The following is a 14,144-nucleotide window of genomic DNA, read 5'->3' as shown; positions in this document are numbered from 1 at the left end:
ACACAGACAGGGCTCAGTTTGGGAATCAAAGCAGCATGGCCCATAGTGGGATTGAGCTAGGGGATGTTTGGTGTGGTGTGGTTGCAGCTGTGTGCCCTCCCTGTGCTTGTCTCCAGTGAACAGCTGTGCACAGCTTGTCAAACAGGAACTCCACACGGACCGAAACATCCTCTCCCCTTTGAAGACACTAACATGTTTAGATCCTCCTCGTGCTGCACTCTGCCAGTGGTCGCCTGGTTTAAATAGATCACGAGCTGCCGCTCAGATTTGTATAAAAACAAGCAAACTAAAATCTCATTCACCCCGTTCAAGTTGGTGCTTGTTTGTATGAGAGACATCGTTTTGGTCCACTTTTAGATGTCATACCCTGGATAGTTTGACATGTAACCGACTGTAACTCATCGCCATTTCCATGTTAGAAAACCCCTAGGTGAATAGGCAAGAGTAGGATACCAGAGATACAATGAAGGATGCCAGTTACAAAGCCTAAGGCTTCGTCTTACAGCAGGGGACCCTCTAGTCTATATTTACATTACAATTTTTACATTTCAGTCATTTAGCAGACGCTCTTATCCAGAGTGACTTACAGTTAGTGCATCACCTGAAGATAGCTAGGTGAGACAACCACATAAGTACAGCTCCCGCTCAGCCCAGTCAAAACTGTTCGCTGCCCTGGCCCCCCAATGGTGGAACAAACTCCCTCACGACGCCAGGACAGCGGAGTCAATCACCACCTTCCGGAGACACCTGAAACCCCACCTCTTTAAGGAATACCTAGGATAGGTTAAGTAATCCCTCTCACCCCACCCCCCTAAGTTTTAGATGCACTATTGTTAAGTGACTGTCCCACTGGATGTCATAAGGTGAATGCACCAATTTGTAAGTCGCTCTGGATAAGAGCGTCTGCTAAATGACGTAAATGTAAATGTAATAATCACAGTCATAGTAAGTACATTTCATAAATAAGTGCTAGTTCAAGAAAGGCAAGTTTTTTTGTGGGGTGGATGGGGGAGGTTTCAATCGGATCATCATCATGTGAATTCCCCGTCACATGTCTTCGAGACACTAATTGTGACCTTAGTATAGCCTAACATAAAATCCACAATGCTGTTAACATCGAACAGCCACTGCAGTTCGCCACCCATTTAATCCCTAGCAGCAGCATATGCTGGTTTGTCTTTTGAGAAGCAGGCAAAGTGGAGCTAAGCTGGAGCTATCCCGTGCCACTGATAGACGAATGACCCAGAAAGAAAACAGGGCTGTACTGCCAACAGCCCACAACACTACAGTACTGCCATAGACGTAGAAGTGAGTCAGTCTGTCAGAATGAAGAGAAACCTTCAACCTTCACAGCCTCACTTAACCCACTGTAATGTGCCACTGTAAAAATCAGAGCAGACGATGACAGACTGTGTTTAACTTTAATGACTCCAGGTGAATTATCCAGCATTCCGGATTCAAAGATATCATTTTTTTCAGGCGGGTGGCGGTAGAAAGATCTACAGATTCCCACTCAGGGATTCTATATCATGATTCATTCCTGTACCAGTTTGTCAGCTGTAAGTCATTTGGTGGCTTCATGTTCAATTCTGTTTGCGTCCCAAATGGTACCCTATTCCCTGTATAATGCACTACTGTTGTATTGGGAATAGGGTGCCAGTTGTGACACAGCCCATCTCTCATGCTGTTTCATGTCTTTGACTAGCCAGATACTGGGATCAAAGCAGCTCTTCCTTGTCCTCTCATCTGCAGGCAATAATCACATGCTCAAGGTCAGAAGAGATTCTCAGAGCCAGGCCACTACGTTCATTCACTGACTATTCTTTTTTCATCTTCATTTTTCTAGATTCTCTCCCTCTTTCAAAATGTGAGCCCAAACTGGATGGACCCAGTCAACAAGCAGGTAATTTATTTACTTCATTATTTTGCTTTGTCTGTGGAATGTATTGTATAATTGTGCTACGCGTATGACTTGGCATCTTGGTTCGGGATACCCTCTCAGATATCTGTTTATGCCTGTTTGTGGTCAGGTTTGGGGAAGAAACAGAAACCGATCCTATCATATCTCGTTGTGAGAGAGAGAGATGGAATGACCTCTCATTTGAGCTCCCCTTATCTCTCGGCTTGGGTACATGGGTATACTGTACATACACAGCTATTATATATAGTATATTACATGGCTGCTGTTGCCAGTGACCTGCTCTTAGTGCACCCCAGCTGATTGAGAGTGAAAGTTAAGTACAGAGGGTCTGGTTTAACTGAAGATACTCATCACTTCCTCGTCACTGCCATCAGAGCCTACCTGTAACGATCGTCGTAGGTGGAAGGTACAGCGTGGTACGTGTTCATGATCTTTTCATTACACTGAACACTAAAATAACAAAAACGAAACAGTCCTGTCTGGTACAGAGACAGAAAACAACTACCCACAACTCAAGGGCAAAACCAGGCTGGCTAAGTATGGTTTTCAATCAGAAACAACGATTGACAGCTGATTGGGAACCATACCAGGCCAAACACATAGAAATACAAACATAGAACAAAACATAGAATGCCCACCCCAGCTCAGGCCCTAACCAACCTAAAATAGAGACATAAAAAAGGAACTAAGGTCAGAACGTGACACTACCAGTGTATTTCTTTCATCTTGGATGCTTTCTTGTGTGTACTCATTTCCTATTAGGCTCTACATGGAGTCTTGAAGGTTGATGTAGTATAGAGTTTTCACCCGTGACATTCTTCATGGCTAACTGGTCACTGGCCTGCTTATTTCTCAACTAGGTGACACAAGGTGACACACGCAGACACACACACAGACATGGCTACATTTCACCGCACTTGACTAGTTGGCACATGGTCAACCAGACTGTCACCTGCTTATTAACTGAATGCCATCACGGTCTCTGTGTTCTTTCTGTTCAGAACGTCACACCTAGACGGACTGGTTACTGATCGGCAGCATATTCTGTTTTCCACATTCTGTTTGGTGAAGTGAAATATTTAACACATTTGTATCTACTATGATGAACCTGTTCGATGCTGCACATTCATTTGCAGGTGTTTCAGCTGCCAAGTTAATTATATAGGGTTAATAATGAGTTTCAATTAAGATATATGCTGAATCTGCTGTTACTAAAGATGTTCTGTGTTGGCTAGAGGGGAAAACGGTTATGTGTGAATTATTCAATAAAGTTGACCAAACATTTTTCTATCTGCTGAAAATTCCCTTTGGATATTTTGAATGCTACGTAGGTAGGAGAAGTAGGCTATGTTATGTCATGATTATTTTAGCTTACCTTCTGCTGGTGGCCAAAAATCAACCATGTGCGCTAGGTGTCATGTTCTTGTGAACAAATTACAATTATCTTTCCATATTGATATGCTTGTATCAGTTTAATACAGAATATCAGTATGTCTTTCAGGCAAGCATGATCATTCTTTGCCCGTCTTTCATACTGATAGCAATGCATTTTTTTGTGGAAGATCTTAGCATTACAGAAAGTCTAAGATTGTGTGTGATTGAAGTGTAGGCTAAACCTTACTATAATCTCCCAGCAGAACACAGAACTGTCTCTCCCTTAATTGGGGCTTGCTGTGGATCAGGATTAGTAAGAACAGTTCTGCTCTGTTCTGTTCTGTGTCTCTGTGGGAAAGACAGAGGTACACACACACACACACACACACACACACAAATATCTGCTCTCCAGAGGAGGGTCTGTCTTTAGCCGCTGCCAAACCTCTGCCTGTGCTGTCGGTAGAGATCAGACCTGCTATGGTGACAGGGTTGAGATGGGAGGGCTGGGAGGACTGGGATGGGCTAGGAGGGCTAGGTTAGGAGGGCTAGGATAGGAGGTATAGGATAAGATGGCTGGGATAGGAGGGCTGGGTTAGGAGGGCTGAGCTTTGCAAGGAGGTCTGGGCTAGAAGCGCTGGACTAGGAGGGCTGGGCTAGGACAGCTGTGCTAGGAGGGTTGGGCTAGGAGGGCTCAGCTAAGAAGACTTCGCTAGGAGGGCTAGGATAGGCCATGTATTAAAACATGAGAGCACTCCTTTCGTGTCAGTTGAAAGCAGGAGGAGAGGAGATGCTCACTAGCTCTCGCTCACACACTCCCTCAGACTGTATTAATGAGATGAATATGATCATACAGTAGGAAGTGAGTAGCAACAATAGACATTTACTCTGTTAACCATTTGCCCATGGTCTATTGTCATTAAACATATCTACAGCCAAATGCATCTCAGATGGCGCAGCAGGACTTTAGGATTCTCTAATGTAAGAACAGAGACACGTCTCTGGCTGCCATCTTTATTCCAGGAAATCCCTTTGAGGACCATTAAGTCTCGTGTTTACACACAGAATGAGTCCAGAGTGTTTTCACTGCTCTCTGCTACGCGGCAGGGAGCGATGTACAGCAGGTGGAGAACCTGTGATTTTATACAGCAGCAGTACAGCTTGGTTCTCTGTTTGCATCCAGATAAATGTCCTGGACGACAGTTTGTCAGTGTCACCACACTCGGCAAGACATGCTGCAAATGGCGCATAGATCTTTTACTTAAGCAAAAAGCCTGGATTCGAACCAGGGACTGTAGCAACACCCCTTGCACTGAGATGCAGTGCCTTTGACCGCTGTGCCACTTGGGATGACTCCTATTGTTAAATTGCACAATAGAAGACCCTTAGCAGATTATCATCCCATCTCAATAGGTACATTGGTATTGCCTCTTGAGCCACCAGTGTTGTGAAGACATTAACATCACCAGTGCAATATTGCACTGTATAATAATGACATATATCACACTATACTGTATATTGCCCTATATAATTCTCCATATATCCCTGAGAGGCCCTAGCTGTCAGCAGTGTTCATTCTCCAGGGAGGGCTGCATGCTACAGACAGTGGTAGAGTGATGTGGTGGTGGGGGAGGGAAGAGGGAAGTAGTGTTACCCAGTAATTGACTTAGTCCCACCCTCCGCCTGCAGGCCTGTTGGTCATGTGCCCCATATGTCTATGACAACAGTGCTGAGGTCCTGCCTGGGCTGCGTAGCATGTGAGCTCACAACACCATTTTCAATTATAGAGTACAGCTATTCTGAACAGAAAAGCATTTCTATTACTGGTGCAAAGATTATATATATATATATATATATATATATATATATATATATATATATATATATATATATATATATATATATATATATATACCCTGTATCTCTCTCTCTCTCTATATATATATATATATATATATATATATATATAGGATCTGAGATGGCATCATGAGGCAGGAAAATGATGTGGATATATTGAAACAACATCTCAGGACATGGAAGTTAAAGCTTGGTCGCAAATGGTTCTTCCAAATGGACAATGACCCCAAGCATTCTTCCAAAGTTGTGGCAAAATGGCTTAAGGACAACAAAGTCAAGGTATTGGAGTGGCCGTCAAAGCCCAGACCTCAATCCTATAAAAAATGTATGGGCAGAACTGAAAAAGCGTGTGCGGATAAGGAGGCCTACAAACCTGACTCAGTTGCATCAGCTCTGTCAGGAGGAATGGGCCAAAATTCACCCAATTTACTGTGGGAAGCTTGTGGAAGGCTACCCAACATGTTTGACCCAAGTTAAACAATTTAAGGCAATGTTACCAAATACTAATTGAGTGTATGTAAACTTCTGACCCACTGGGAATGTCATGAAATAAGTTAAAGCTGAAATAAATCACTCTCTCTACTATTATTCTGACATTTCACATTCTTAAAATAAAGTGGTTATGCTAACTGACAAAAGACGGAAGTTTTACTCGGATTAAATGTCAACTTAAAACTGAGTTTAAATGTATTTGGCTATGGTGTATGTAAACTTCTGACTTCAACTGTATATCTCTCTCTCCCTCTCGCTCTCTTTCTCTCGCTCTCTCTCTCGCTCTCTCTCTATTCCTCTCTCCCCCTCTCTCTCTCTCTCTCTTGCTCTCTCTCTATCTATTCCTCTCTCTCTCTCTCTCTCTCTCTCTCTCTCTCTCTCTCTCTCTCTCTCTCTCTCTCTCTCTCTCTCTCTCTCTCTCTCTCTCTATATATATATATATATATATATATATATATATATATATATATACATATATATATATCTTTCTGTCTCCTCTTTTTAGTATTTTATCATCTGTTTTAATCTCATCTGCCGTCATCCTTAGCTAAAGATGATGCTGTTGATGAAACTCTACTGTTGCTGTGAGGATCCAAGCTGTACCATTATAAGCCCAGCACCTCATGATGATCCTGTTAGAGGCTGCTCACTGCTCTCATTTACTCTCCCTTACTCCCCTGACTACATGACCCCGCACAGCTGTCTCCATGTCATACACCCCATGCTGCCATTCCCTACGCCTCTACACCCCCTGGCCCCTAACAGTAGGAGGCCGTGACAACCTGTATGATGCCTTGACCCTGCTCCCCTGTCCCACCCTGTCTGCCTGCCCCCTGTCCCACCCTGTCTGCCTGCCCCCCTGTCCCCCTGTCTCTCCTGCCTTCAGCACAACACAACAAACCCAATCCCACAGCCCACCTACTGTAACAGTGCTCTTTACTCCATTACAACCAGTCTTAATGCTAATTGTTAAGTTAACATGCCTCCACTCTCCTCCTTGCCTCCTCTTCCGCTTCCGGGCCCCTTCCTGTGAGCTGTTGCTTGCTTGAGTCTCTCCGTTCCCACTCCTTAATTGCCTCCGTGCGTCTTCATACGCAAGGGACATGGAAATAATTAATGAGCAGTAATGAAAGCTGAAGTGTCACCACCTCAAACCAGCTCCCCTCCCTTAGTTCCTCCCTACCCTGGCCTCTCTCTATGGAGCGGAGTATAACAGAATATCAAATGAGCTCCAGAAACCACTTCCTTCTCTGGTTAAAACAGACCTTGGGGGGATGGCGGGAATCAGGATCTGTCAGACTGTTTGAGCCAACCCTAGCAGCCATGTCCATGGTTATTATTATTTTACCTCGTTTTTTATCTCTCCAATTTCGTGATATCCAATTGGTAGTTACAGTCTTGTCTTATCGCTGCAACTCCCGTACGGTCTCAGGAGAGGCAAAGGTCAAGAGCCATGCGTCCTCCGAAACACAATCCAACCAAACCACACAGCTTCTTGACACAATGCTCACATAACCCGGAAGCCAGCCGCACCAATGTGTCGGAGGAAACACCGTGCACCTGGCAACCGTGTCAGCGTGCCCTGGCCCACCACAGGCCAAACCCTCCCCTAACCCGGACGACGCTGGGCCAATTGTGCGCCACCCAATAGGTCTCCCGGTCGTGTACGATACGGACAGAACCTGGACTCGAACCCAGAATCTCTAGTGGCACAGCTAGCACTGCCTTAGACCACTGTGCCAGTCTGCAGGCCATGTCCATGTTTATTATTATTCAGACAGCGAGATCCAACGGGTGGACCAACCACACTGTGTGGTTCGAACAGCACGAAGGATCATCTGCAGCATTAGAATGCGAATAAAAGCCCATGTGGAAAATATTGAGAAAGACCCAGTCAGCGCCAGCTAGCGGAGCCTGTTACAGCATTTAGCGACAGCAGCGAAAATGCAAATCAAAACTGACAGTGAAAGCACAATCATTTACTACCTTCTCATCGGGCTAATAGATTTAGAAAGGTCACATCCATATTACAGACAGCATTAGGCGTCACCTAATGTCATAAAGGAATAGGCAGCCTCGACGCAGCAGTCTATTAACTAACTGACCGTCTGGTGATGTCACCAGGCATGCCATAACTCCATCCTGCCTGAAATATCAGGCGGTCTTTTCGAATAGCTATTACAATAAAATGGCATTATTATATATATATTTTTTATTTCACAGTATTATTCCAACCTCATAGTGTGGAAATATATATAAAACACAGGAAAAGTGTTTTTGACTGCACGGATCCTTATATATATATATAAGTCATCTAATGACTTTTTAGACCGAGACAACACAGGCCTTGCTGTGGTTCAAACGTCCATTATTGCAGATTGAGACTGTAGTCCTGGTATGTTGATGAATTGATGAAGACAAACACTGACTGGTCTCAGATCAGACTCGGAGACTCAGCGTCCTGGCAGGGCGACAGAGAGGCAGCATGCTAGTGATCCAGGTCGCCTATTAATACACCCTGCCGCTGAGCCTCTGCTCATTTTCTCACTTTCTCTGTGTTAGCCTGGTTCAACCGGACTGAACAATGCATTATCCACTGGTTCAGTCTGGTTTCACCAGGCTAACCCTGGGTGTCAGGAAAGGCAACACATCATCACACCTCGTTCCAGCCACAGCAACCTCAACCTGGGTATTATTAATTTACCCAAAACACATCCATGTTACTGGATTAGCGTGTTACCTGTGGATTTGACTCTTTAGTGCAATGTGGTCAGCACGAATGGATTACTGTAGATGAGTTGACGTGGTACGCTGCCAAAAGGAACATTGTTTCAGGAAAGCTGGATCTAGCTGAAGTTAATATACTGGTTTACAGTTGTTACAAGTTACAACATGACACACCTTTCACAGTACTTTGTAGTCGAGAGAGAGTGAGTGTAGTAATGCACTATAAAAGGAATAACTTGCCATTTGGGACACAGAGTGTCTGGCGGTCATTTCTGGTGTTTAAGCCACCTGTCCAGACCTCTGCTGCTGTGTCCATGGCCCCAATGTCCCTCCCAGAGTCAGTCAGTTCACAGGCAGCAGCACTCAGCCTGCCTAGAGAATGACAAAACACAGCCTGACAGCAGGCAGTGCCCTCAGGGGGGAGACGCAACCCCTCTCACACACACACACATTCATGCACACACACACACACCTCGGAGGACAGACTAGGGACGGGACACAACCTCAGAGAGAGCACTGCCAGTTCTGTTGCTAGAGAGCACTGATGCATGTGAGAGAGAGGTTCTAGTCCTCTCTACACTCCCATCTTCAGCCTCTGGAAGGGCCCTCCTCCCCCACACCAACCAATAGGGAGGCAGAGATAGCTCTCATGGTCCAGAGATTGGGTTGGGTGGAGGTGGTGGTATTGCACTGTCTGTAATGTAAAGGAAGCTGAATGGGGTTTGGCTGGTTCTATTCCAAAGCTCTTAGCACAGGGGCCTGTTGACATGCTCATACAGAGCACTGGGGAGAACACAGAGATAGCAGATAGCAAGCACCATCCTTCCTCACTGGTCCTCACTGGTCCTCCCTGGTCCTCCCTGGTCCTCACTGGTCCCTGGTCCTCACTGGTCCCTGGTCCTCCCTGGTCCTCACTGGTCCTCACTGATCCTCACTGGTCCCTGGTCCTCACTGGTCCTCACTGGTCCTCACTGGTCCTCACTGGTCCCTGGTCCTCACTGGTCCCTGGTCCATGGAGCTAAAACTATTCTAGTGAGAGCCGTTCCTCTCTGCTGCCTCCTGGCTTGTTCATGAGCTAAATAGTGTGAGAAGGGAAGAGACATGCAGATTCTCTCCACAGGACTCTGTAAGTAGCTACTTTGTGGAATGATATTCTCATCCCTGATGGTTTCATGGCTAGTGAGGCTCTCTTCTTTCCTCACCAAACAATGGCCTATTTATGGAGACAGTCAGTGCTGAATCAGGTCAGGAGAAAGAACTATTTATTTCTGATATTGTCATTTATTTTCCGTCATGTATTTTTCTATGATTCATCTGTTTAGTTGTGCTTGCTACCCTTGTAACAGTCGTTTTTAAGATTGGCTGATTATGACAGTGATCATCAGAATGGGATTATCTCAGTTATCATGAGGCTAATATGATGATTGGAGAACATTTTTAAAACAGGGAATCAGGGGAACGACTACCTGAACTTATCCAATAAGAAACACTTATTTTAGTTTTACATTTAAAAATGTTTTGCTACAGTATGCACTACTGAACATGACCTATGTCATTTAGGTTGGAACATGGCTTTGTCTGGTCAGTCTTCATGTTCTCCTTCATGTGTTGGGATTCTTTCTTTCATCCTGACACTTGATACTGTTTGTCCTCCACTGCTCTCCTCTCCTTTCAGAGATCCCTGTAGATAATTGGTCCTTTCATTTCATCCTGGCAAATTAGGTCACCGAGCTGAGAGAAAAGCGGGTGGTCATGTGTTGAATGACTAAGAAACTATTTTGGACTATTTTCAAAAAAAAATATTATTAATTGCTGCAGACATGATGAGGGCAAAGCTGTTGTTTATTGTCGTAGATGTGTTACTTAGGCTGTCTTTTTTTTAGGGTGGGTGGGGGTGGGGGGGTAAGAGTTGTTATGCTTTATTTATCTCACCGTACTGCGGGGATTTGGTGTGATGTGGCTTGTTTGTCCCTCTGGGGGAGCGATAGCTGTAGACTGAGCCTGTCCAAAGGGCAGGACAGCGTAACTGAACAGAAAGAGCTCAGCCCCTCTGAGGTGGTCATAATCTCTGACTGTCGACTTGGACCTGCTCCAGTACCATGCCATCACTATTACCATCATCTTGGCTAAGGTAATCCAAAAGGCAGCCTGGCAGCTAGCTACGACACAAGGCTCTCTCTCATCTGGTGTGGACACCACAACCCATTATGCAGAACTAGTCTGTATAAAGAGGCTTGGAAGGAGTTTTGAGTTTGGCCCAGATAAAATACCCAGACTGTGAACGTCCTTCTGCCTCAATCTGAGGGCGAAGGAGTGGGTGTCTGACACGACAGATTGTAAGAATATTTATAGTCATGGTTGAATTTGTAACTGACAGATCTTGAAGATAATTGTAATGACTCTTCCAACAGGAGATACACACAGGCCTGCACCATTATGTTGGCAATTAGATTTTAAAATATATATAGATTGTTTCAGATCTCTGCAATGTAGCCAGGCCTGAGTGGAAAGGAATGAAGTAGGATGGACATTTGTGTTGAGAAAAAGTGCACTGGCATTAAAACGTTTAATATTTCAAGAGGCTGTCGTATGTATGTGTCTCTAACACAGTGATGACTATAGAGAAAAGGTTGGTAGGTAGAACATAGGAATGCTGGGGATGCAAGCTGATCCTAACTGTTATAGGCCCATTTCTATTTTGCCCTGTTTTTCAAAAGTGTTGGAAAAACAATAATCAACTGACTGGCTTTCTTGACGTCTATAGTATTCTCTCTGGATTGCAACCTGTTTTCCGTTCAGGTTATGGACGTGTCACTGCAACCTTAAAGGTCCTAAATGATGTCACCATTGCCCTTGATTGAAAGGAATGTTGTGTTGCTATTTATATTGACGTCCAAAGCTTTTGATAAGGTAGACCATTCCATTCTTGTGAGCCGGCTAAGGAGTATTGGTGTCTCTCAGGGGTCTTTGGCCTGGTTTGCTAATTACCTCTCTCACAGAGTGCAGTGTATAAAGTCAGAACATCTGCTGTCTCAGCCACTGCCTGTCACCAAGGGAGTACCCCAAGGCTCGATCCTAGGCCCCACACTCTTCTCAATTTACATCAACAACATAGCTCAGGCAGTAGGAAGATCTCTCATCCATTTATATGCAGATGATACAGTCTTAAACTCAGCTGGCCCCTCCCTGGATTTTGTGTTAAAAGCTCTAAAACAAAGCTTTCTTATTGTCCAACAAGCTTTCTCTGCCCTTAACCTTGTTCTGAACACCTCCAAAACAAAGGTCATGTAAGAAGAATGCCCCTCTCCCCACCGGTGTGATTACTACCTCTGAGGGTTTAGAGCTTGAGATAGTCACCTCATAAAAGTACTTGGGAGTATGGCTAGACGGTAAACTGTCCTTCTCTCAGCACATATCAAAGCTGCAGGCTGAAGTTAAATCTAGACTTGGTTTCCTCTATCGTAAGTGCTCCTCTTTCACCCCAGATGCCAAACTAACCCCGATTGAGATGACCATCCTACCCATGCTAGATCACGGAGACGTAATTTCTCGAGCGGCAAGATGTTCTTTACTATTCGGCCATCAGATTTGACTCCAATGCTCCTTATAGGACACATCACTCACTGCACTCTATATTTCTCTGTAACTGGTAATCTCTGTATACCCATATATAAGGAATGTATAAGGCCATCCATCATAAGACCCGCTGGTTGATGCTTATTTATAAAACCCTCGTAGGCCTCACTCCCCCTATCTGAGATGCCTACTGCAGCCTCCACATACAACACCCGTTCTGACAGTCACATTCTGTTAAAGGTACCTTAAGCACACACATCCCTGGGTCGCTCGTCTTTTCAGGTCACTGCAGCTAGCGAGTGAAACGAGCTGCAACAAACACTCAAATGGACTGTTTTATCTCAATTTCTTCATTCAAAGACTCAGCCACGGACCCTCTTACTGACAGTTGTGGCTGCTTCGCGTGATGTATTGTTGTCTCTACCTTCTTGCCTTTTGTGCTGTTGTCTGTGCCCAATAATGTTTGTACCATATTTTGTGCTGCTACCATGTTGTGTTGCTACCATGTTGTTGTCGTGTGGTGTTGCTACCATGCTGTGTTGTCATGTGTTGCTGCCATGTTATGTTATTGTCTTAGGTCTCTCTTTATGTAGTGTTGTGGTGTCTCTCTTGTCGTGATGTGTGTTTTGTCCTATATTTGTATTTTTAATCCCAGACCCCATCCACGCAGGAGGCCTTTTGCCTTTTGGTAGGCCATTTTTATTCTTAACTGACTTGCCAAGTTAAATAAAGGTTAAATAAAAAAATGAATTAAAAAAAAATATATATATATATATTTTAAAGGGTTAGGGTTAGATATATATAAAAATGAATTTGCTACTTGAGGGTGTTTTCGGCTAGGTTCTATGGGCTTTCCTTGACTAAAAAGCATGCTCAATGTAGAATCCCCATTGAATGACAAAATGTTGCCCTATGAATACCTTGCTCCTCTACGGTAAGCCTTGGATTGGTTCAGCTCTTCGCTAGTCTCTAAACAGACAGACTGGCAGGTGTCACAAGTAGCATCTAATCTCTATTATAAAGAAATGGCAGTGTGTGGAATGTTAGGTGTAGGTCTAATGAATAAACCCTCTTTATTCAAGCCACGTGGAGAGCCATGGTGGAGGTTTAAGCCAAGTAAGTAAGGAAGGAAGAGAAAACACCTGTATAATGAACATGAATTGGAATTGCAGACCTTTACCATACCATAGTATGTTGTAACATTAGTTCACTAGCTATAATAACATTAAGAATCAACGGAAGGTGACCTCTCATCTAAGCTGTCCCCTATTTTCCTTTCTCCCCCCTGGGGGCAGTGGAGACCGGATGGAGGATTTGGGGCTGGATCCCTCCCTCCCTGGTGTGCCTGTGCCCTCACTGTGACTGACTGGGCAGTGTGCACTGACACCTGCTGGACTGGGAGGGAGGGACCACAGACTGCAGGAACCAGGCGCTGGGCTGCATCTGAAATGGCACCCTATTCACTATATAGTGCACTACTTTTGACCCGGTTTTAACACGGTTATAAAATGGTAATGTGGACAGTGATTCTTTCTGTCTCACATAAACACATTATTCACACAATGTGCATTTTTGAGATCTCTTTGCCCTGGTTACACTGATGTTGGTGACAGGCAGCCATATTGAGGAGGACAGTTTGAATATGTTAGTAAACGCTGGGGAGAGAAGGAGGCACGATCTGCATACTGCATTTAGCTTCTTAATTCAATGTTAAATGCTTGGCTGTCTAGCACTGTGACTGAGCAGGAGAGGCTTTTTCCACCCTATGGTACTGTAGTCTTATTTCCATTCAAAGATGGGGTGGAGTCAGAGTACACATTCAGATGTGGTTATGCGCTGTTTTTGAATGGAAACCTAACTCCGAAAGACCTACAATTAGCCAAATAAGAGCAGCAGAACAGCCACAATTAGGAACTGCAGCTTCCTTCCCACTGCGTGGCCTGTTTTTCAATGTTTAAGATAGTGGAGCGCTCTCAGCTCAACCAAAATAAACAGCTGGTAGATTAATCCTTGAGATAGGATCTGCAGCAGAACCCAGAAAGAAAATCTAATTGGCAATGATCTGAATAGCCGTGCAATCTTTTGCTAATTTTGTGGTGCTTTAAATATGTCCACACTCTCAGTCAAGAGGAGGCTCACTAGTACATACAGATGGCTAATAGTGTGGCTCTAGCTGGCTGTGTTCCGTATTTGCTGTTTT

At 44.4% G+C, this 14,144-nt stretch overlaps 1 protein-coding gene across 7 annotated transcripts in view; it reads left to right on the top strand.

Moving 5' to 3' along the window:
• The window catches only part of LOC123997870 (triple functional domain protein-like), a 176,997-nt gene that overhangs the window by 29,947 nt on the left and 132,906 nt on the right, over window positions 1–14,144 (top strand). For 6 of the 7 annotated variants that reach the window (XR_006832194.1, XM_046302506.1, XM_046302505.1 and 3 more), the window contains exon 2: window positions 1,847–1,903. The exons of the other annotated variant lie outside the window; for it this stretch is intronic. Coding sequence is in view for 5 of the 6 variants with exons in the window: in XM_046302506.1 (XP_046158462.1) it covers window positions 1,847–1,903 (57 nt within the window). In the remaining variant the exon portion in view is untranslated. The remainder of the gene's footprint in view (window positions 1–1,846; window positions 1,904–14,144) is intronic. 7 annotated transcript variants of the gene reach the window in all.

This window comes from Oncorhynchus gorbuscha, linkage group LG15, assembly GCF_021184085.1.
Source record: "Oncorhynchus gorbuscha isolate QuinsamMale2020 ecotype Even-year linkage group LG15, OgorEven_v1.0, whole genome shotgun sequence".
In the NCBI taxonomy this organism is placed as follows: Eukaryota; Metazoa; Chordata; class Actinopteri; order Salmoniformes; family Salmonidae; genus Oncorhynchus; species Oncorhynchus gorbuscha.
This window is presented reverse-complemented; position numbering and strand designations above follow the sequence as displayed.